The sequence below is a fragment of the Capricornis sumatraensis genome, chromosome 2 (assembly GCF_032405125.1).
Source record: "Capricornis sumatraensis isolate serow.1 chromosome 2, serow.2, whole genome shotgun sequence".
Taxonomy (NCBI): Eukaryota; Metazoa; Chordata; class Mammalia; order Artiodactyla; family Bovidae; genus Capricornis; species Capricornis sumatraensis.
In genome coordinates, this window is record NC_091070.1 from 128,923,954 (window position 1) to 128,944,737 (window position 20,784).

At 47.1% G+C, this 20,784-nt stretch overlaps 1 protein-coding gene and 1 non-coding gene across 3 annotated transcripts in view; one reads left to right on the plus strand and one right to left on the minus strand.

Moving 5' to 3' along the window:
* Positions 1 to 3,186: 3,186 nt before the first annotated feature.
* VANGL1 (VANGL planar cell polarity protein 1) overlaps positions 3,187 to 20,784 on the minus strand; it is a 42,465-nt gene continuing 24,867 nt past the window's right edge. For both annotated transcript variants that reach the window (XM_068965232.1, XM_068965231.1), the window contains exons 4-7: positions 13,896 to 14,029; positions 12,322 to 12,454; positions 10,737 to 10,971; positions 3,187 to 6,036 (exon numbers count right to left, since the gene is read on the minus strand). In XM_068965232.1, coding sequence (XP_068821333.1) covers positions 5,776 to 6,036; positions 10,737 to 10,971; positions 12,322 to 12,454; positions 13,896 to 14,029 — 763 coding nt within the window. In that variant the 3' untranslated portion in view covers positions 3,187 to 5,775. The remainder of the gene's footprint in view (positions 6,037 to 10,736; positions 10,972 to 12,321; positions 12,455 to 13,895; positions 14,030 to 20,784) is intronic.
* Positions 6,734 to 6,805, plus strand: TRNAR-ACG (transfer RNA arginine (anticodon ACG)). Its single transcript has one exon. It is a non-coding gene; the product is annotated as a tRNA-Arg (tRNA).

Sequence of the window (20,784 nt, forward strand, 5' to 3'; positions counted from 1 at the left end):
TAAGAGTGTTTTTATCCCATCAAAACAAGGACAAAACACTGATGTTTTCAAGCTGAGAGACATATCAATTGTAGATTCCCGGTGCCATACTGGGAGTAACATTTGATTTTGCTGCTTCAGGTATCAGAGAGCTGCAGTTGTGCTGGGGTGCTCTAAAACAACTCATTGAAGAGGTTTATGTTTCAGGTGATACAAAACAAATTGGGTTATCTAAGGAGAAACGGGGCAGGCCTGGTTAAAAGGGACACAGAGTACTAAAATCTTTTAGTCAGTAGTTTTACATTTTCTACCTACCCTTTGAAAATGTGTCGTGCTCTTTCCTAGGAAGTGTTGGGTTGGTCAAAAAGTTCCTTCGGGTTTTTCCATACCCTCTTATGGCAAAATCTGAGCAAACTTTTGAGTCAACCTAATAGCAAAGCTGAGAGGCGTGTCATCTTTCCCTTCCTATCCTCCACCGAGAGCAAACAGCAGGCAAGAAGAAGGTAGTTTATGCGCAATAGAAACCTCAAGACAGTGGAAGAGAGGCAAACAGTGTGTTCAGAGCCCTGGTTTAGGTCTCTTGATTAAAACTCTTGAGGACAAATGTGGGGGAAAATAGTGCGATGGAAGTGCTTGCTGAGAACGAGGAAGTCAGGCATGGAGGCCAGGGGCTCCAGTCGCAAACCTCCCTCGGCTGGAGCTGTAGGCAGTCCCTTCCCCATCTCAACAGGGGGTGGGGTGGGGGGCCGCTGTTGGGGCACAATGTTGACAAAGCACCAGGAAGACGCCTCCTCAGGTCAGGAGGAGGCCAGGTCAGCCCCAGCACACCTCCCCAAGCCAGCAGGGTGGGAGTGGGAGGGTGGGAGGGGCAAAAACAAAAGTGACTGCCAGGAACAATAGCACCCAAGTTCTACAGCAAGCGCAGCACTGGCAGGGCCGGTTTTCCTAGAGGAAGGGGAGTTTTCAACTTCTTTCCATCAAAAGTCCTGAGGAAATCTGCCAGTGCCACAGGGCAGCTTTCCTTGGAGCCAAAGTCTGGGTACAAATCCAAAGTCAAAGAGAAGTGCTTCCACCTCCAATGAACCCCCCTCCCCAGGGTCTGACTCAAGGTTGTGTCCTATGGTTCTCTCTCCTCCACATCCAGAAAATGCCAAATTATATAGGTAATACCTCAAGGTACACTGACCAAGGGACTGGAGCCAAACATTAGATGTGAAATTTCATTATTAGCTGTGAGATTTTAGGCACGTTCTTCTCTCTCTGATCATTCTTGTTCCCACCTGTAAAACTGAGATAACCCCTGATTTACAGGAATTCACATTAGAGGACAGCATCTAACATAACAATAGCTGATAAACACAGCCTATTACCCTTCTCTTCCTTCTTTGACGCAAATATGTTTTGTCAAAAATGTGATCCAAAATCTAACTTTCTGGGCATCCACTTAATTAAAGCTCAATAATGTAGTGTCTGGACTTCCCTGGTGGCTTAGACAGTAAAGCGTCTGTCTACAGTGCGGGAGACCTGGGTTCGATCCCTGGGTCGGGAAGATCCCCTGGAGAAGGAAATGGCAATCCACTTCAGTACTATTGCCTGGAAAATCCCATGGGCAGAGGAGCCTGGTAGGCTACAGTCCATGGGGTCGCAAAGAGTCGGACACGACCGAGCAACTTCACTATCATTTAATGTAGTGTCTATGGTCCCTGATACAACTACCACACTGACTACCATTCAAACACTGTGCTATGGGCTTAGGAAAGCAACTCATTTTTCATTTACAATGGATTATGACCATAAGGTTACATAGTAGTAAATTCATGGTAGTGTTTTTTTGTGTTTTTTTTGGTAAAACAAGATCTACTATAAAGTAGAAACCCTACCCAGAAATAAATCACTTAACAACTGCAGGGTCTCTGCTGGACTATTTAAATATTACGGCACCATTTCTGTGGTTTTAGTCATAAACTTTTTTAAAATGAAGTTCAATTTTTAAGTTAGATAAAGAAATCTACGTTAAGGCTTCCAGGGTAGTGAAGTTGGAGCAGTTGCTTATCATGGAGCTGGACCTTTCTTCCTTTCTGTTTTCAGGGTCCAGAGGCAAAGAAGAGTCTAATGGACTTGCCTGGAGGGCAGCGGTGCTCTAGAAGACCTCACTATGCTAAAGTCATTTACTCCTGGGGAGAAGCCAGTGTAACTGAAGCAAAGGAGAGAAGGGAGGGAGGGAGAAGTAACTGGCTTCAGAGTAACCTCCCAGAAGATGGGTATTGTTAGGAAATCTCTCAAACACAGGGCCTATGTAGAAACACACGGACTTTCACACACTCATCCATATAAACCCATCCACAAGTTATTTGCTGAGATACACACCAGTCTTGCTACAGATAGCACAGATGATCAGATGGCTAACATAAACATGCCGTCCATCTGGGAGTTACACTCAAGAGAAATGCTCACATATATTGCAACACACAGCCACAAACAACTATGCATCCCTGTGTAAGCAGCCTTACACAGCAGGGTTCCCATAGATGAGAGTAACCAAGGACTCGATTTTGCCGATTTCACTGAGCGACTGCAACAGGCACTCTCCCAGGGGCGGGTTGTCAGTTTCTGTCAACCTAATAGGCTCATGGCTTTCCAGGGTTACAGCCTCATCCAAATACAGGCGGCTGTAAAGCAACCAGGAGACAAGAGAATGCGAGCACTCAGCTACCACCACCTACGGTGAGCAGAGGGGCACATCTCCCGCACTGGACGTACACCCACACAGCCACGATCTCCCCACGGCAAAGGAGGTCCGAGCTCTGGCAATGAGCCGCAGCACGACACACACACGTACTAGGGCCACCTCCTCTATCCACTGGCCGCACAGAATTAGTCCTGTCCACAGATTTGAAAAGGAGAGAGAGGGAGATGATGATAGTTGGACAATAAAACTGGGCAAGCACTTTCTCTGGGGCTTACTTTATAAACTTTAGCAAAAGTATTACACGCTTTGACTTAGCTGATGATGCAAAGAATGAATCAATCACAAAACCTAAAAATCCCTTCCAGCAGCTCTAAGAATGCAGACTTTAATGTTCAGTTCATGGACAATTAAAAGTTGGCACTATCTTCAAAAGTACCCACTTAACAGAAATTAGATAATCTACTGGTTAAAACATCAGGAGGGAAGAGAGCGACCTCAGACACACACTCCTCATTAAGTTTTTCTACTTACTGTTTAATGTTCACATTTTAATAACTTAGGTTCACTATAGAAAATCTATAAACATTTAAGGCAAAAAAATCCTGTCTCCCTCAGTGCAGATTTATCTCACTCTACTAGCACAGTTTACCCCTTTTAAAAAGCATAGTCGATTGGCTCCAAGAACTGAAATAGAAATGCATTGTGTTCAACTGTGTGATACAGTTTTTCTGAAAACTTAAAATTTTTTAAATGGCATCTACATTGTTCCCACTGCACCAGTAACTCAAGCTATTAAGAGTTTGCAAGTGCAAAGGCTTGATACAAAGATCCTGCATTTTATTATGTTGTTCTTTCAAAAATGACTCAATACAAGTCAGCATTAAAAAAAAAAATCAATACTCAATTTAAAACAGAAACAGTAATTTCAGAAAGTCTGACATTCTCCTATGCAAAGACTGGCAGAGAGAGAAAGGGGTGGAGAGAGGAAAAAAAAATTCCTTAATTTAAACCTTTCTTCACCCTGCTGGGAAGGCAAGTACCCAAACCATGACTCCAACTTAACCCCTTCTGGACTGGTAATTGAAGACAGGGTTGGAAGCAGTTTTATGGAACGCTGATGGATAGTGTCATTATTAACCATATCAGTATACATGTATGGCACTTCTATTGCTGGGTTCCTGATGTAGCAGCCTCTGATACGTTTAGTCTGAGACAGTATAACCTTTATGTCACCAAAGCCTCATTGTACACTCACCATCCCTTGCCCAGTCTCCCAAAACAGATTCCTGAGAAAGACACCATCATACAGAATGTCCAGTTTGAAGGGGACCTAAAGGCAAAACTAAGAAGTACAAAAGCACCATGGTTACATGGCAAGTGTTTTCCATAAACCAAAACCATGCAATTAAATAGTCCATCTTGGTGCCACTCCATACCGACCAGTTTTTCCTCCTTTTCTAACACATCTTCTTTCTGACCCGAAGGCTGTGGGTTCAAGACGGCTGTTTACTTTTTCAGATACAGGTGTGTGACAAACAGCCAAAGCCAAGTTTGCTTTAAGACAATAATAACAAACACTGCACCCCTCCTGGAATGCATAAACCAGTCAGAATACATGGGAACACATATGAAAAGAGCATTGGACCGTGTTTTCCTTGGCTAATGAAAGGTGACCGGTTAGCCTGACCACCAGGGAAAAGCAAGAGTGAATATTTGGCAAAAGTCTGTTGTGGATACCGGAAGGTAGGTGGAGGAACTGAAGACTGCTGCAGGGCTCTGCTTCAGGGCGCCTCCTCCTAGAATATGGCCCAGCTGCCCCCCAGGCCTGAGAAAGCCCCCAGAAACCAGCTATATCTAAGAACAGACCAGGCAGGCATCGTTTGAACCCTAAGATCGTCTCCCTACTTTCCTTTCCCCGAATGCTGGATCCTGCCTATTCCCTCTCCACACTTGACTACCAACAACAAGTAATTTAGCACCAGGGCCTAAATCAGCCCCTTCCCAGGTAGTAAGGGGCAGAGGCAATGAGCACACAGTGATGGTGGTCAGAAGTCAGGGACTGGACGCTGCAGCTGTCCCTTGGCAAGGCAGCTTGCTATGGAGCTTTGTGAGGATCTCCTGGGAAATAGAGGCTCCGAGCCGAATGTGCCAGCCCGAGTCACAGTGTGGGTCTCTCCCTGGTGGGTGTGGAGCAGCTGGAGGAGGATCGGGAGGGAGGGGCTCCTGCTGCAGCCTAAAGGGAACATCCTAGCAGGCATGCTCTCCCTGGGACCTACCTGGTGGGCACACCACCCTTTCCTACACAAACAAACAATCCATGGGGCGGAGCCGAGCTTGTGCATGGAGCCCAAGGGCACACATGAACACCCAGGTCCTCTGTGGCTCTGGAGACTGGGCTCCTGGCCAGGCCTGCCGGCCAGGATGGAGAGGGGACAAGTGGGCCATCATAGGGTTAAGAAAGGGCTACCTGCTCAAGCCGGTAGGCAAGCAGGTCAGAACTAGGGCAGGCAAATTCTCTCTTTGGAAAAAAAAAAAATCATGAAGAGCTGTAAACTGACAGCGCACATTTGTCATTCTGATCCTTCTCTGCAGAACCTAAGGCAACAGAGAACGGAGACGAAGGCAGGCATTTCATGAACAGCCCATGGCTCCTGTGGTGCTGGACGTCTGCATACACAAACACGTGTGGACAGGTCCTGTCGGGTTCCCAGAAACAGGACGAAGATGTGTGCCCTGCAGGCCCAGGAGTGGGACGGCCAGAAGCCAGGGCAGGGCCGGGTGCTAGACGAGAGGCAGGGGCGAGTCGTAAGGCAAGGCTCCTAAGAACCTCCAGCTCTGCTTTGGTTTGCAGCTGTCACAGAAGACGCCAGGGAACCGCTTCTGGAGATGGCCCATCCCCAAGTCAGATGTCACCAGTCACTTTCTTCCAGGATGGCCATCTTCTGCTTCCTTCCAAATAAAGTGCAGATGGTCAAAGGACCCTGGTTTCTCATGTGCCAGCTCAGTCAGCCATCAAGAATAATAAAAACAAAGATGCCCCTCTGGTATACATATATATCTCTCTATATATTCTTTCTTTTTTTAATAAAACCACAAATATAGAACTTTTAAACTGACGTCTCAGACTGCAAGCGAAGGACAAATTTGTGAGATTTGGGGTCTATGAACTCTTCCGAGAGCATGATGAATGGAATTTTCTTCACATTGACAACGAGGCTGAAGTCCAAGCATTTAAGGACAAAAACGAGTCCATCCCGCAGCCCGTTGGTCACAGCCTCGTCGCTGACGAGCCGCCACTGCGTGGAGAGCCAGCGCTCCCGGTCGTACTGCAGTGTGGGGCCGGTGCTGAGGTACCGTTCGAGGAAGGCCTGTAAGGACAGCAGAGATGCTGTTAGGGAGGGAATGCCCACTCCAGGTGGCGCTGCCAGGCTCCCAGGCATGGGGGAAAAAACATCCTCCCAACAAACCAGGACAGCCTGGCTGATCATATATCAATTTCATCAGACCTGCACAACAGAGTCCTTTGCTGGGGAGAGAAGGCTTCCTGACTTCCTCACTCTCCAGCCAGAGGGTGCAGACAGTGGTAAGCACAAAGGCGAGGAAGGCGGGGTGGCTGGTACCCACGTAAGCCGTGGCTGAGGCACCAGCCCCATCCAAGGGCCCAGGCCCCGTGGCATATGCCTCAGCCTGTACCTGTTCATAGGTTGGTCTCCTCCCATCCTGAGAGCTCCTCGGGGCAAGTGCCAGGCACGGAGAAGCATTCTGGCAATGTGACTGGAAGAAATACAGGGATGTACCTGCTCACACAAAAATGCATGCTCTGCATTCACTGCTATGTGCCTTTGGACAAGCCGTCTAACATCTGTGAGTGGAGCAGATGGCAGCAGTAATGCACAGAACGGCTGTGAGGACAGGGTGGTTAACCTGAACCATCTCACGGTGCAAAAGAAGGATGGTTATTTGACTAAGGTGTCTCAGGCAGTACTGGAATCAGGTGCACATCCGACAGGGAGAAGGGGGTGGGAGCATTCAGTGAAACTATCCTTGGGTAAACTCAAGTGATCTTCCCTGGTGGCTCAGATGGTAAAGTGTCTGCCTACGAAGCAGGAGACCTGGGTTCAATCCCTGGGTTGGGAAGATCTCCTGGAGAAGGAAATGGCAACCCACTCCAGTATTCTTGCCTGGAAAATCTCATGGACAGAGGAAATGGTTAGGCTACAGTCCATGAGGTCGCAAAGAGTTGGACACGACTGAGCGACTTCACTCACTCATGTACACGGTAATCCAAGGGCTGGCCAGGTCCCACATCCACCTCCCCGACCCAAGCCCGAGTGCTGAGTTCCACGGGTGGGACACTCCCCTTGACATGTGCCGTTCCTCCTGCTGAATGCCGTCCTTTGGAAAATTCCTCCTGGCTCTTTAAATTTTCTCAAACTGCTCACTGAGCCCCTCAGAGAGGTGAACGTGTCCTCCTGTAAGGGCCTATAATCATGGGCATGACTCCCAGTCTACTTTCTGAACAATTACTTGTCTGAGCCCCACACTAAACTATCCTCTCCTGGAGGGTAGGAATTATTTTTTCAATATGAATTTCCCATGTGTCTGGCATATGCTGGAGGCTCAACTGAATGTGTGTTACATCAATAAATATATTGCTTTAGCTGTGAGAAAGAAAAATGAACAAACCAGGGATATAGATGGAAAACATTAGGATGCATCACTCCGGTCCTCTTCATCCATACCTTACTGCTGCCAGATACAATATTTCTACCTGTAAGTATATATTCTGAGGCAGAAAGGAGAGCTGTGCTTCTACTATAACACACACTCGCATAAAATTGGCTCTTATATGGGAATTCCCCAGCAGTCCAGTGGTTGGGATGTGGTGCTTTCACTGCCCGCCCCTGGTTCAATCCCTGGTTGGAAAACTAAGATCCCACAGGCTGTGCAGCACGGCCAAAAAAAAAAAGCTTTTATGAATCATAAGGAAAAGAATCAGTTAGAGAAATGAAACTAAGAAGATAACTTATAAAATAGAAATAAGATATGCAAAGATACTCTATCACATTAATAGTTAAAGAAAAGTGAAAGCATTAGTTGCTCAGTTGTGTCTGACTCTTTGCGACCCCACGGACTGTAACCGGCCAGGCTCCTCTGTCCATGGGATTCTCCAGGCAAGAACACTGGAGTGGACTGCCATGTCCTTCTCCAGGGGATCTTTCCGATCCAGGGATCAAACCCAGGTCTTCTGCGTTGCAGGCAGATTCTTTACCATCTTAGCCACCAGGGAAGCCCATAGTTAAAGAAATATGAATTCAAATAGAAAAACAGAATATTTCCCTCCTCTTAGACGCATGCATGCTAAGTCACTTCAGTTGTGTCTGATTCTTTGCAACGCTATGGACTGTAGCCTGTCAGGCTCCACTGTCCATGGGATTCTCCAAGCAAGAATACTGGAGTGGGTTGCCATGCACTCCTCCAGAGGATCATCCCAACCCAGGGATCAAACCCGCGTCTCTTACGTCTCCTGCATCGGCAGGTGGGTTCTCTACTACTAGCACCACCTGGGAAGCATCATGCTCTTAGATGAGCACGATTAAAAAAGAATTATAACACCCAATGCAGTCAAGTGTGTGTGTGGGGAAATAAACAAATAAACAGTCTCATATCCTATAGGGAGAAATATAAAACAGTAATACCCCTTAGAAGGATAATTTGGCAAGATCTGTACCTTTGATCCAGCTATTCCTCTACTAGATATTGATCCCTCAGAAATACTTGCATATATGAATGAAAACATATGTAAAAACAGAGATCCATTGCAACATTGTTTAGACGCGGGGCTGGCAAACTTTCCTTTAAATGTAAATGTTTTTGGCTTCGCAAGGCACATACTGTCATAACTAAACTCAGCTGCAGTAGAGAGAAAGCAGTGGTAGATAATCTGTAAACAAAAGGGTGTGGTTGTGTCCCAATAAAACTCGATTAACAAAAACCACCAACCCCTAGTTTAGACTAAGGAAAGATCTTAATCCGAATGTGCATTAGTAGGCCATCTGTTAAACAAACCACGGTATTCAGTGGAACAGGACACAGCTATTAAAGGGAATGAGGGAAATCTGTATGACAAGAGATGGGAAAGTACTGACAGAGAAAGACAGCCAAGAACAGCTTTAAGTGAAAAAACCAAGTTTCCAAGCTACACCTATATGGGATGAGATTCCCATTTCCCTTTTTTGTTTTTTTGTTCATTTCTGCTTTAAGCGCACACACACACCTGAAAGAATATAAACCCATTCTTTATATCAGTAAGAACTGTCTAGGTGGCAGGGATGAAAACTTCACTTCGTCCATTATACTTCTCTTTAATGTCTGGATTTTTATATAAAGATTATTAGTTTTAATTTGGAAAAGTATATATACTTTTTTTTAAGTGAGAAAGAAAGCAGCCAGTAAACTTAAAAATCTTGGGGAAAAAGGGAAATAACCACTTCCATTCCACGTGGTATGAGCCATCCCTCTGCATAGGCAGACATGCTGTGTTCACTTGCAACCACCGTGTTCACACATTTTTGCATTCTGCTTTTTGTAACTTAATATTCTAATAGATTCTTTCACATTTTAAGATATACCATAACGTGTAAGCCACTGTTCTGCTGTTAAATTATTTCCAGTTTGGAGCTAATAAAGATTATCTTGCAAAATAATCCACATATACATTAGTGTGTATCTCTGACTGTGCTAAGTCCTTTTTCTAGGAGGGGGATTAGTGAACTAAAGAATATGGAAAATGTTATGGCTTCTTACTGAATATCTCCATGTTGGTTTCCTAGGGTTTGATAAGGTGACAGCGCAGCCAGCAGTCTATATGTACAGGGCAACGTATGAATACAGGCCTTTACACCAATAATATCACTACCAGTGTTACATGCAAACCATATGCCAAGCTCATTTACTCTCTACCACATGATTTACATGTCGTGTTGCCATATTTAATGTAATTCTCATGCAATGATCTGATCAGGTAGATACTATTATTATCTCCATTTTATAAAGGAGGCAACAAGTGTAGAGTAACTTAGGCAAAGTCACAAAGCAATTAGGTGGTGGAGTCAGGATCTGAATCCGCTTCTGTCTGAAGAGATCACTGGCTGAACACTTTATTCTGCTTCCTTGGCCACAGCCGTCTATTAGACACATGGCTATTTCTGCATCATCCCCAAAAGTGTGCTCATGTCATAATGGCCCAGAAGATCACTCAGTAAAACTAACCTCCCAACAGCCAAAACGCCAAACAAGTCAGAGCATGGTTTCTACCCATGATGATAATGGCTATTTATTTGGTCCTTACGTTATGACAGATGCTGTTTTAAGCACTTCACAGGAATGAACTCTTTTAGTTCTCACAACAACCCCATGAGGTAGACATTAGTATTATCCCCAACTTACAGACTAGGAAACTGAGGCACAGAGCCATTAAGCTCTTGGCCCAAGGTTCCCCACTAGTTGATGGAGGTGCCAGGTTAGAACAAATCAGCTCAGGCCCAGGATATACAGAGTACCCTGAATTACTACCTGGGCTGTCTTTAGGTGAAAGTCTTTCCTCTGCTTGAATCCTGAAGCCTTCAATTCAAAGGCACATTCAAAAAACAACTGTACCCGGGAAGGAGGGTGGGATGTATGGAGACATGAAAACATACATTACCAGATGTAAAACAGACAGCCAATGGGAATTTGCTCTATGACTCAGGGAACTCAAACAGGGACTCTGTAACTACCTAGAGGGGTGGGATGCGGAGGGAGGTTTAATAGGGAGGGGACATATGTATACCTATGGCAGATTCATGCTGATGTTTGGCAGAAACCAACACAATTCTGTAAAGCAATTATCCTTCAACTAAAAAATTAATAATTTTTTTTAAAAGGAAAAGAAAAAAACACAACTGCATCAAAATAACATAAAATAAGCAAGAAACATTAATTCTTATCAGTGGGAGCTTTAGAGAAACCTTTATCGTTCCTGACAACACCCTAAAATGGGACTTGCAAGCTCGGCGCCAAGACGCACCTTTGGGGTCATGCTGTGGGTGATGCAGAAGGCCAGGTGCTGCAGAATGCTCTCCATGCTGTGGTAGTTCTGCTGCCGAGTGGTGCGCAGGTACTTCTGCAGAGCCCGGGCCATGGACGGGAAGATGGCTTGGGCAGCCTCCCTGGGGTCCATCACCTCCCCGGGGGCTTTCTGCGGCTCCTCAGCCTGGAGACGCTGGATGTGGATGAAGGCCTCCTCCACTGCGACCACCAGCCTGGAGGCGATGAGACATGGTACTCAGGACAGCAGTGCAGGGCTTGAGAACACAGTCACACGGGACGTGGGAGGAGGACTCCTAGTCGGCCGCCAGCTGGCCCAAGGATCCCATCCTCAGGTGTCACCCCAGACAATAGGGAGGTGAGGGAAGGGCAAAGGAAGACAAAGGCAAAAGTAATACGCGGAATGGGGGCTCCCGGGTGAGGAGGAAGAAGGATGGGACTGCGGAGATGACTCCTAATCTCAATTCTGCCACTTATTTGCTTGGGAGACTCACTACAACGAAGGGTGTCATGCAAAGAGTTTTAAGGCCCTTCAAACTATGGCTACAAAAGACTCTGCATGCACTGAGCGGTGGCTCATGGTACAGAGGCAGCTTTATGGAGAACCAGAGCTGTATCCTCTCCATCCGGCCGCCCACACCAGCAGCCCCAGGGAACAAAGAAGGAAGGCAGCATGTATGATGAAAACCATCTTTGTCCACTTCAGCTTAAGTGATCAGCTCTGGAAAACCAGCAAGGGCCTGGGGATAGAGGGCGGGCCAGTCAAAGTGTGGGCTGAAGGCCAGCAGCTTCATCATCAGTTGGGAATTTTTAAGAAATGTAAATTCTTGGGTGGGCCCCACTCTAGACCTACGGGAAAGTAAGTAACCTTTGCGGGTGGGGCCGGAACCTGAGACCTGTGTTTTAACAAGTCCTCCTGGTGATGCTTTTGCATGCTAGGGGGTTGTGTTTATAAACTGAAATTTCATTCTGGTTTAAAAAAAAAAAGTCTTAAGAGAACAGACTTTTGATTGCCAAAAGGGAGGGAAGGAGGGAGGTAGACGAGGGACAGATGGGGAGTTTGAGATTAGATGCAAACTATTATATATAGGAGGACTTCCCTGTTGGTTCAGAAGATAAAGAATCCGCCTCAAGGCAGGAGACCCAGTTTGATCCCTTGGTTTGGGAAGATGCCCTGGAAGAGGGGATGGCAGCCCACTCCAGTATTCTGGCCTGGAGAATCCCATGGACAGAGGAGCCTGGCGGGCAAAAGTCCATAGGGTTGCAGAGTCAGACATGACTGGAGCGTCTTAACACGCAAGCACATTATATGTAGGATGTATAAACAACAAGGTCCCATTGAATGGCACAGGAAGCTATATTCAAAATCTCGTGATAAACCATAACAGAAAAAATACGAAAAAGAATGTCTATGTATGTGTAACAATCACTTTGCTATACAGTAGAAATTAACATGACATTGTAAATCAACTACATTTCAGTAAAATAAATTTTAAAAAAAGAGTCGGTGCACATTCAAAACGAAAGTCTTGCCGGGGTGCTGGTGTGGGGGCTGGGCAGTGTACCTTGCTCTCCGCTTCTTCACCCGCCGCTCGTGCTCCGCCTCCTCATAATACAGCTCGTTGTGACTTGAGTCCCTGCGCCGAGCAGCTGCGGCGATCATGGCCCGGGACTGACCAGTGGCGTTGTTACTGGGGCCTTTGGGGGAAAGGACAGTGGAGGAAGGACAGTTTTAATGCCTTGGGGTGAGAAACAGCAGAAAACTAGTCCACAGTCTGTCAGTACCGTCTGCCCAAGCCCTGTGAAGCCCATATACAAATCCCAAAGGTAACCTCCCAGAAGGATGAACATGACCCCTGCTCTACGCTCAAAATGTTCACAAGAAGAAGGCAGTCTCCTGACACCCCAATCTGATGAATGGAAATGGAGAAAAAAAAAAAGAAAAAACTCCACAGGAGATGAAGAACACTTGACAATTAAAATGCTGACCCATAATAACAGAGTGTGCTGAAGACGTTATTTACCATCTGTCACAGGAAGTTCCAGTTTGGCCATCAGAGCAGCTGGAACATGCATTTCAGCGATGAGACAGTGGCAGAGAATGCAAGGGATGGGGAGAGAAGGACAGAGAAAAGAGTCAACGCCCAGAGACACTGAGCATGCTCCTGCTGAAGAGTCAATGCCCACAGGGACAATGCCCATGCTCCCGCTGGAGTGCCATGGTAACCACAGCGGTCACAGAAAAGACCCACGCCTGGGGCTTGCAAAATGTCACGCTCATTAACACAGACCTAGAACTCCCGGTCTCATAGCCCCGACCGCGGATCGCCTGAACTTTTCAGAAGGACAAGGCAGATCACATGCTTTCTTAGGTAGTATCTACTTAATGGCTTGGCTGGCTAATGGGATTCTGCACCAGGTTTTCAGATCACAGGTGAAATTTACCAATCCTTTAGGATTCACAAGAGAGTGAACATCTCATGTAGCCAAAAGGATAAAAAACCAGCAACCACGGAGGATACTGTCACCCAAACTGATACCACCTATAAATTACTTGACTTGTTGACAACATGATCCTCTTCTAGGCTGCAAAGCTCTTGCCCTGACCCAAGGTGTCCTGTTTCTTGCACTTACCCATCTGATAGCCTGAAACACAGCTTTGATGTCCCCACCCTCGCCTCTGGTCTCCCTCCACCCACTCAACCCTAGCTCCCAGCCAGGACTGAGAAACGCCTGTAAGAACCTCACCAGATGCCTGAACTGGGAGTTAGAGTCTTAACAGATTAGGGTAGCTGAATCTTCTGGTAATTTAGCCAAATTTTGAAAAGCAGCCTTTTCCTACGACCTTTCAATTCATGATGTTCACAGCAGGAGGCAGAAAAACTACATCACATAGTTTTCAGAAAATCTCAAGAGGAATGAAACTCCCACACATGTAGACTGTAAATCAACATTTCTGTAAAAAATACGTTTGCCAGCAAAAAAAGAAAAAGAGAGGAAAAGAAAAGATTGTTCTGACATGAGAATTTACCATAAAGGCAAACTGTGAGAGGAACAGAACCAAATGGAACAGAATTCAATCTATGCAGTGGTCCACCTGCTCCCACACCCACCAGGGACATCACTTCAAGGCACATACCATCTACGTTGTAGACCTTCAGCCCGGCCATGTGCTTGGCTGCTCGGAATTTGGAGGCTGTTAGAAGGTTGGGGTTATAGATGGTGAAATCTTTATAGTAATTTTCCAGAACCACCAATGCTGCTCGCTGGATACTGAGAAAAGAAGAAAAAATTAATGCAGTTTTTTTTCCCAGTAAGGTCCTATGTGAAAAAAAAAAATAATCTTTTGGAGTCAGGTAAAATAATAAAACACCAAAGATAGCCTCATACAGAAGGCTCCTGGGTTTCACCACATCTTTTGTCTCCAGGATGAAAATTTAAAGACGAAACTAAGCCCCATCGTCCACTGAATTCTGTCTTCTCTCAGGCCACATCATTAGCCACATCAAATGTAGCCAACAGGTGAGAAGGGACTGTTATAACTTCTAATTTAGATTTGTTTAGACTACACAGAACTATCCTCATTTTTCCAGTTTACAGAAGAGCATACTAAGGACCCACCAAAAGGTCAAGAGACTTTCAGATGGCCTCAGAGCTACTGCCCACCAGGTTCCTCTGTCCATGGGATTCTCCAGGCCAGAATACTGGAGTGGGTTGCCATTTCCTACTCCAGGGGATCTTCCCAACCCAGGGATCGAACTCAAGTCTCCTGCAGCTCCAGCATTGAAGGCAGACTCTTCGCCGCTGAAGTAGATGTGCTTATAAGGATTATTTACAATAGCCTGGGCACCAGGACACAACTGCCTTTAATTCCTAGAGGATTCCATTGCCTGCTACACCTCTCCAACTGGCTCAGGGATCTTCACACCAAGACCAGATAGCCCCTAACCCATTAGTTTGACACTGTCAATCTAGTCCTCAGCTCCCCTTGGGGTCGTGTCCCCAGAGTTTAACATGGGATTCGAAAAACAGTCTAGAAGTCAATCAGCTAACCTCCTGGAGAGCTGAGTCACAGCAGTACTTTCTGACTCATATCCCCTCACAGGGCCTTGATCTGTGATCTGCGTTCAGTCCAGGCTTAGTGTCAACCTAGATATGCACACTCATGCAGGGCTGGGGAGGAGTGGCAAGATCAACTCTCAGTAACAGAAGAATAAGATTCCTAAGAGCAAACCCACATTCAAAAGCCCTAGTCATCTCGTTTCTCAGTCGCCCACTCATCATGTTCATATTTAAGTACCTGCCTCAGTCAAGTCCTGGGAATGCAAAGATAGGGTGGGAGGAGCTTCTCCTTGCTGATGGAAGTGGAACGGAAGCTCTGTGACCACCAACTGGAATGCACAGAAGCCGAGGAAGCGCAGAGGAGGGCTTCTAACCACCCAGGACTTGGGTGGGCACCTGGGTGGGCTTCCTGAGGAAGTCAAGTGGCCCTTGAGGTTTGTGTGCTACAGATCTTTGTGCAAAAGATTTCCCGGCTTTCACAGACACCCCTGTCCAGCAGATCCCTGGCTCAGCATGGCCAGCCTCCTCCCTGTTGCCCTGTCTGCGACCTTCCACCCGAGGCAGGGCACGTGCTGCTTCGGCACACCTGCTCCATCCTAGACTGACCAAGGCCCCACCTGGTCACTCATCATAGACAAATGCTCCGGAGCTCCTGTGTACCTCGTCCCCCTGCCCAGGCGCTGCTTTTCCAAAGTCTCTGGGCTTTTTGGAGATGAGGAGCCCCTCCACACAGACACAGGTCTGTTCACACACACAGATTCCTGGCCTGCAGACCACTCCACCCCACACTCCTGTGCTGACACAGACACACATCTCAAGAGGCCTGGATTCCAGCACAGAAGTATTTCCCTGATCAAGATATAAAACTTGGTTATTCTCAGGCCTGTCTTCAAAGCAAACCCTCTGTGGTTGTGGGGTTTGGCTTTTTTGTTCAGCCAGCCCGCAAGGAGGGGCCCAGACCATCACACTAACTCAGCTGGGGCCTGCGAGGCAGAGTGGGAACAGCTGGACCAGAGCCTGGTGGCCATATTTTCCAACCTCTCTGCCCCCCAAACCACCATGTCACCCAGAGAAAGGGTGCCTTGCCCACGCCCAGCTATGGAAGGGGGCTTCCAGCATGATGCTCTCCAAGCTGAGCAAGTCCACAGCCAGCACCAAGCCAGAGTCACGCCAGAGCCCCGGGCGGCCTAGGGAGGGCTCAGGGACCGGACAGCTAACACGGGACAGGTGGCATTCTCCTCCTCCAGCCCCGTCTCAACAGAGGCTCCAGAAAGCCCCAGAAGCAACTGTGGACCTGCTCTCCATCCCCACCCCAACCCCTGTCCCCAAGGTGACAGCTAAAGTGGAAGCTAAAAAAGGAAAAAAAAAAAAAAAAAAAACACCACAAAGCTGAGATTTGGATTAAAACCCAGTCTGTCTTTCCTCATCTTTTCGAAGACAGTCAACTATGTGATATATGACCGGAGTCTTGCTGGGAGTCAGCATGGTCACCACCTGCATTAAGCGCTGGGCTGTGCCCCTACTTATCAGAGCAGAGGCGTCAGACCTGATTAGCGGGTGGAGCTCTGTGCCCACACCCACACCACGTTCTTCTCCGTGTTCTCCCTCACAACTGGCTATCAATGTCATTCCTAGCTGCTGTTAACCTCGCTGCCTCGGGCCATCACCCTCCGTCCCTGTACACCTTCAACGTTAGGGTAAACAGAGAAAATGAGCTTTGAAGCACCCGAGTGCGGAGCTCTACTCAGACTAAGAGACACTCGCTCCAGTACAACATCTGATGTCAATTTCAACCCCAAATGTGAAGTCTTTCGTTTCTATTCTGGCTCCTGATTCATGCTCTGGATTGGTTGAGCTTGTTCGATAACCAGGATAAAAGAAATCCATGACTAACGTATCTTTTGGCACCTACTGAGGGGATACCCTGCAGGGCACCCTGGCACTGGTCTAGGTCATGGCCCCACAAGGCCAGGATGCAGAAGCACCCCCTGTCCTCAGCCAGTGTGGGGGTTCAGGAGCCACCTGCCTCTGCTCCTTGTGTGCGTGCTAAATCGCTTTAGCTGTGTATGACTGTGCAAACCTATGAACTGTAGACAGCCAGGCTCCTCTGTTCATGGGATTCTCCAGGCAAGGATACTGGTGTGGGTGGTCATGCCACCCTCCAGGGGATCTTCCTGACCAAGGGACTGAACTTGAGTCTCTTCCATCTCCTGCACTGGCAGTCAGGTTCTTTACCACTAGCACCATCCTTAGCATCTTTCAAATGTAGCATCTCGCAGGGCCAAAGGAGAGCTGACCTTCAGGAAACCTTTCCAACCCTCCTGTCAGCACTAATCTCTCAGGAGCGTCTCAAGCGCTAGGCTGTCTCTCCAGCGAGCCTGTGAAAGTCTCCCCCCAGCCCCCTGCACAGGAAGACACCTTCTGTGGCTTCTCCTGTCTCGTTGGCCCAGGCTGCTCATTGAGAAAACCCTAGAACTGCCAGAGGTATAGGATCAATTCTGAGCACGTATTTCATAAAACCATGGAGTTTCAGAAGCAAAAGGGCCTCCGAGATGAACAAAAGTAAACCCTTCAACGAGTCCCAGTCTCCAGACCGGATCATTTCAGGGGAAGGAGGGAGGCAAGAAAAATCAAGTCGGTGAGAAACGTGCCGCCTCTCTTATCACCATCGCAGTCAGAGACAAAAGGCAGTAACCTGGCTAAACGGTCCTCATGCAGAAACCCTGTAATACAGGCAGGTGGAGCCTGATGTCCAGATTGATTGTGGACAGGGCCCCACCGAAACCTCATGGCAAGGAGCACTTTCCCAAGATATGGAGCTCTGAGCTCAATAATTACTGCATTTTAATACACCCTCCCAAGTCATTACCCAGCGAAATACCTGTCTTCACAGACTGCATATATGTGGGGAAAAGAGCACATAGATACACATAGCTTGTAATAGAAATTCCCTTGAGGCCTGCACATAAGGACACAAGTACTGGGGTTCGCGGCTCAGGGGTAAAGATTCCTCCTGCCAGTCCATCTCTGCTTCAGGAAGATCTCACACCACAACTGTTGACCCTGTCCTCTAGAGCCCAGGAGCCACAGCTGCTGAGTCGACGTGCCACAGCTACTAAAGTCTGCGCCCGAGAGCCTGTGCTCCGCAACACGAGAAGCCACTGCGACGAGAAGCCCGCACACCGCAGTTAGAGAAAAGCCCGTGCAGCAACGAGGAACCAGCCAGAAACTAAATAAATAACTGAAAGAGAAAGAAGCAAGCACAGGAATCCCAAATGGGCCTAGGAGAGGACAACACAGACGATGGAATACCCACGATCAGGACCAGAAGTAGCTGATATCCTTCCCAGTGGGAAAGTTAACCCCCAACACTACTCGGTCCAAACTTGAGCCCGTGGACAGGACAGGGCAGCGATGGATCAGCACAGATGTCTGAGGGAATTCAACATCCACAGTGGAATCTGCAACTCACCCTTGCCTTACTGGCCTATATTCTTTTCAGGACAAAGAAGGTGGAATGTGAAATGCTGCATCTAATCAGCCGTAAAACATCTTCCAGCGTCAGTGATAACCATCAGGCAAGTGCCATGGCAATGGAGCAGAGAGCTCCACCTACATGCTACGCTTCTAAAACACCAAGAGAAGCACCTCTGAACACAGTTCAAATTTTAGTTCATACAACTCTGAAAGACATGCCTTCAAAAAATAAATTCTGTAAAAACCAAATTCACGTCCTGTGTATCTACACCTCTGCAGCCTCCACACGCTCTCTGATAGGGGGAGAAGAATGCACCCTGCAAACGGTGCGGACTTGGGACCCAGAGAGCATGACCCCTGACTCTTCCATTATTCTCTGGCCTTGAACAAATTAACTCATTTCTCCCCAACCCAGATTTAAGACAATCTCGTTGTAACATGGTACGCATGCGTGCTAAGTTGCTCAGTTGTGTCTGACTCTTTGAGACCCTATGGACCCTAGCCCTTCAGGCTCCTCTGTCCATGGGATTCTCCAGGCAAGAATACTGGAGTGGGTTGCCATGCCCTCCCCCAGGGGATCTTCCCAACACAGGGGTCAAACCCACATCTCTTACGTCTCCTGAACTGGCAGGCAGGTTCTTTACCACTGGTGCCACCTGGGAAGCCCCTATAACACGCTCAATTGTATAAAATGTATGCCTAAAAGGTTAATGAAGTGACGTGTGCAAGCCGAGTGCAGGCAGCTAGTCAGAAATTCTAGTGACAGATCCTGAGATCCAAACATACAGGTCTGAGCTGGGACTGGAGTCACCCACGGTAAACTGTCTCATAAACATAAATGTCAATGGGGACAATTCCAAAGTCAATGACTTCCTAAGACTTCAACAGTTGGCACTAAGGTCAGGAAAAATGTTGGAGACTCAGAGTCTGCCCTTCACTTTCCTATTTCCCAAGAAGAAGTTGCCTGCCTGGTTTACGTTTGTTTTAAAGATTAAATGAGATAATAAACTTTAAAGTCCTGACCTAAAGCAAATGGCTTACTAACGGTAGCACTGTGAGCTTACCTGTCCATGTTTATTGTGGGGGCCATCCTGTCCCCTGTGTGCACCTGGATGATCCTTCCCATCAAGGGCCAACATGTGGGCACCATGAAGACCGGTCCCCTCTATACTGTCTTCCTTAGGGACTCAGACTGTAAAGTCAGGCTACTCTCTGTTTTTATGCAGTATTTGCTGCCAACTCTCAGCCTTCTGAAAAATCAAAACCACAGCTTCAGGAAGTCATCCTACAACATGGACATTGCGCTGACTTGGAGTCAGAGGGCCCGGATTCCAGCGCTGATCCTGTTGCTCTGTAAACTGTGTAAGTCATTTTTCCTTTTTTGGCCTGTTTACTGGCTGATGATGGAGAGAGAAGACCAACTACTGCATTTGGTTGTTGAGAAGAGCAAATGAAAAACTGCCAGTGAAAGCATCTATAAACTATAAAGGATTATATGAACATAAAGCATTAGCATATTACTAAGGAATATGAGTATTTTGTAGCGAGGGATAGGGTTGTTTGTTGGCTAAAATATTCATCCCATTCCTGGACATAAAAACATGACTCAATCTCTACTTACATCAAATCACAACATTTTAGAAGTGAAGAGAGTTTCGGAGTTCACCCACCCAATCATAGACTCAAGAATTAGGGAAATCAGAGTCCATCTAGGCCCAACTTCCAGTCTAAGCACCGGCTCTTTAAAATTCTCCAGAAATCATTCAACCTACACTTGATAAGAAAATGTACTCTCAGCTCTGTACTAAAATGACCTTATTTTAAGTTCTACCCACTGGTCCACCACCCCCCCCCCAACTTCCTTCCACACCCAAGCCCCTCTTTCTTGTGAATGTCCAACAAATACTAGAAGAAAACAATTGTGGACATAAATCTCCTCCCTTTTAGCCTTCCTATTTTGCAGATAAGGGTCTGAGACGTAAAAAAAAGCATTGCCCCCCGCCCCCCACACCCAGTACAGAACTGTCTATTTCCTGTTCATTCACTTTTCCCTGGATTTGACTGGGACTTCCGCAATTAATCTTGTTGTTTTTGTTCAGTCGCTCAGTTGTGTCCAACTCTTTGTGACCCTATGGACTGCAGCATGCCAGGCTTCCCTGTCCTTCACCATCTCCCGGAGTTTGCTCAAAGTCACGTCCATTGAGTCAATGATGCCATCCAACCATCTCATCCTCTGTAGTCCCCTTTCCTCCTGCCTCCACTCTTTCCTAGAATCAGGGTCTTTTCCGATAAGTTGGCTCTTGGCATTGGGTGGCCAAAGTACTGGAGCTTCAGCATCAGTCCTTCAATGAATATGCCAAAGTACTGGAGCTTCAGCTTCGGCATCAGTCCTTCCAATGAATATTCAGGGTTGATTCCCTTTAGGATTGACTGGTTTGATCTCCTTAATCTAGCACATGCTATTAAAATCAGAAATATTAAGGCTTCAG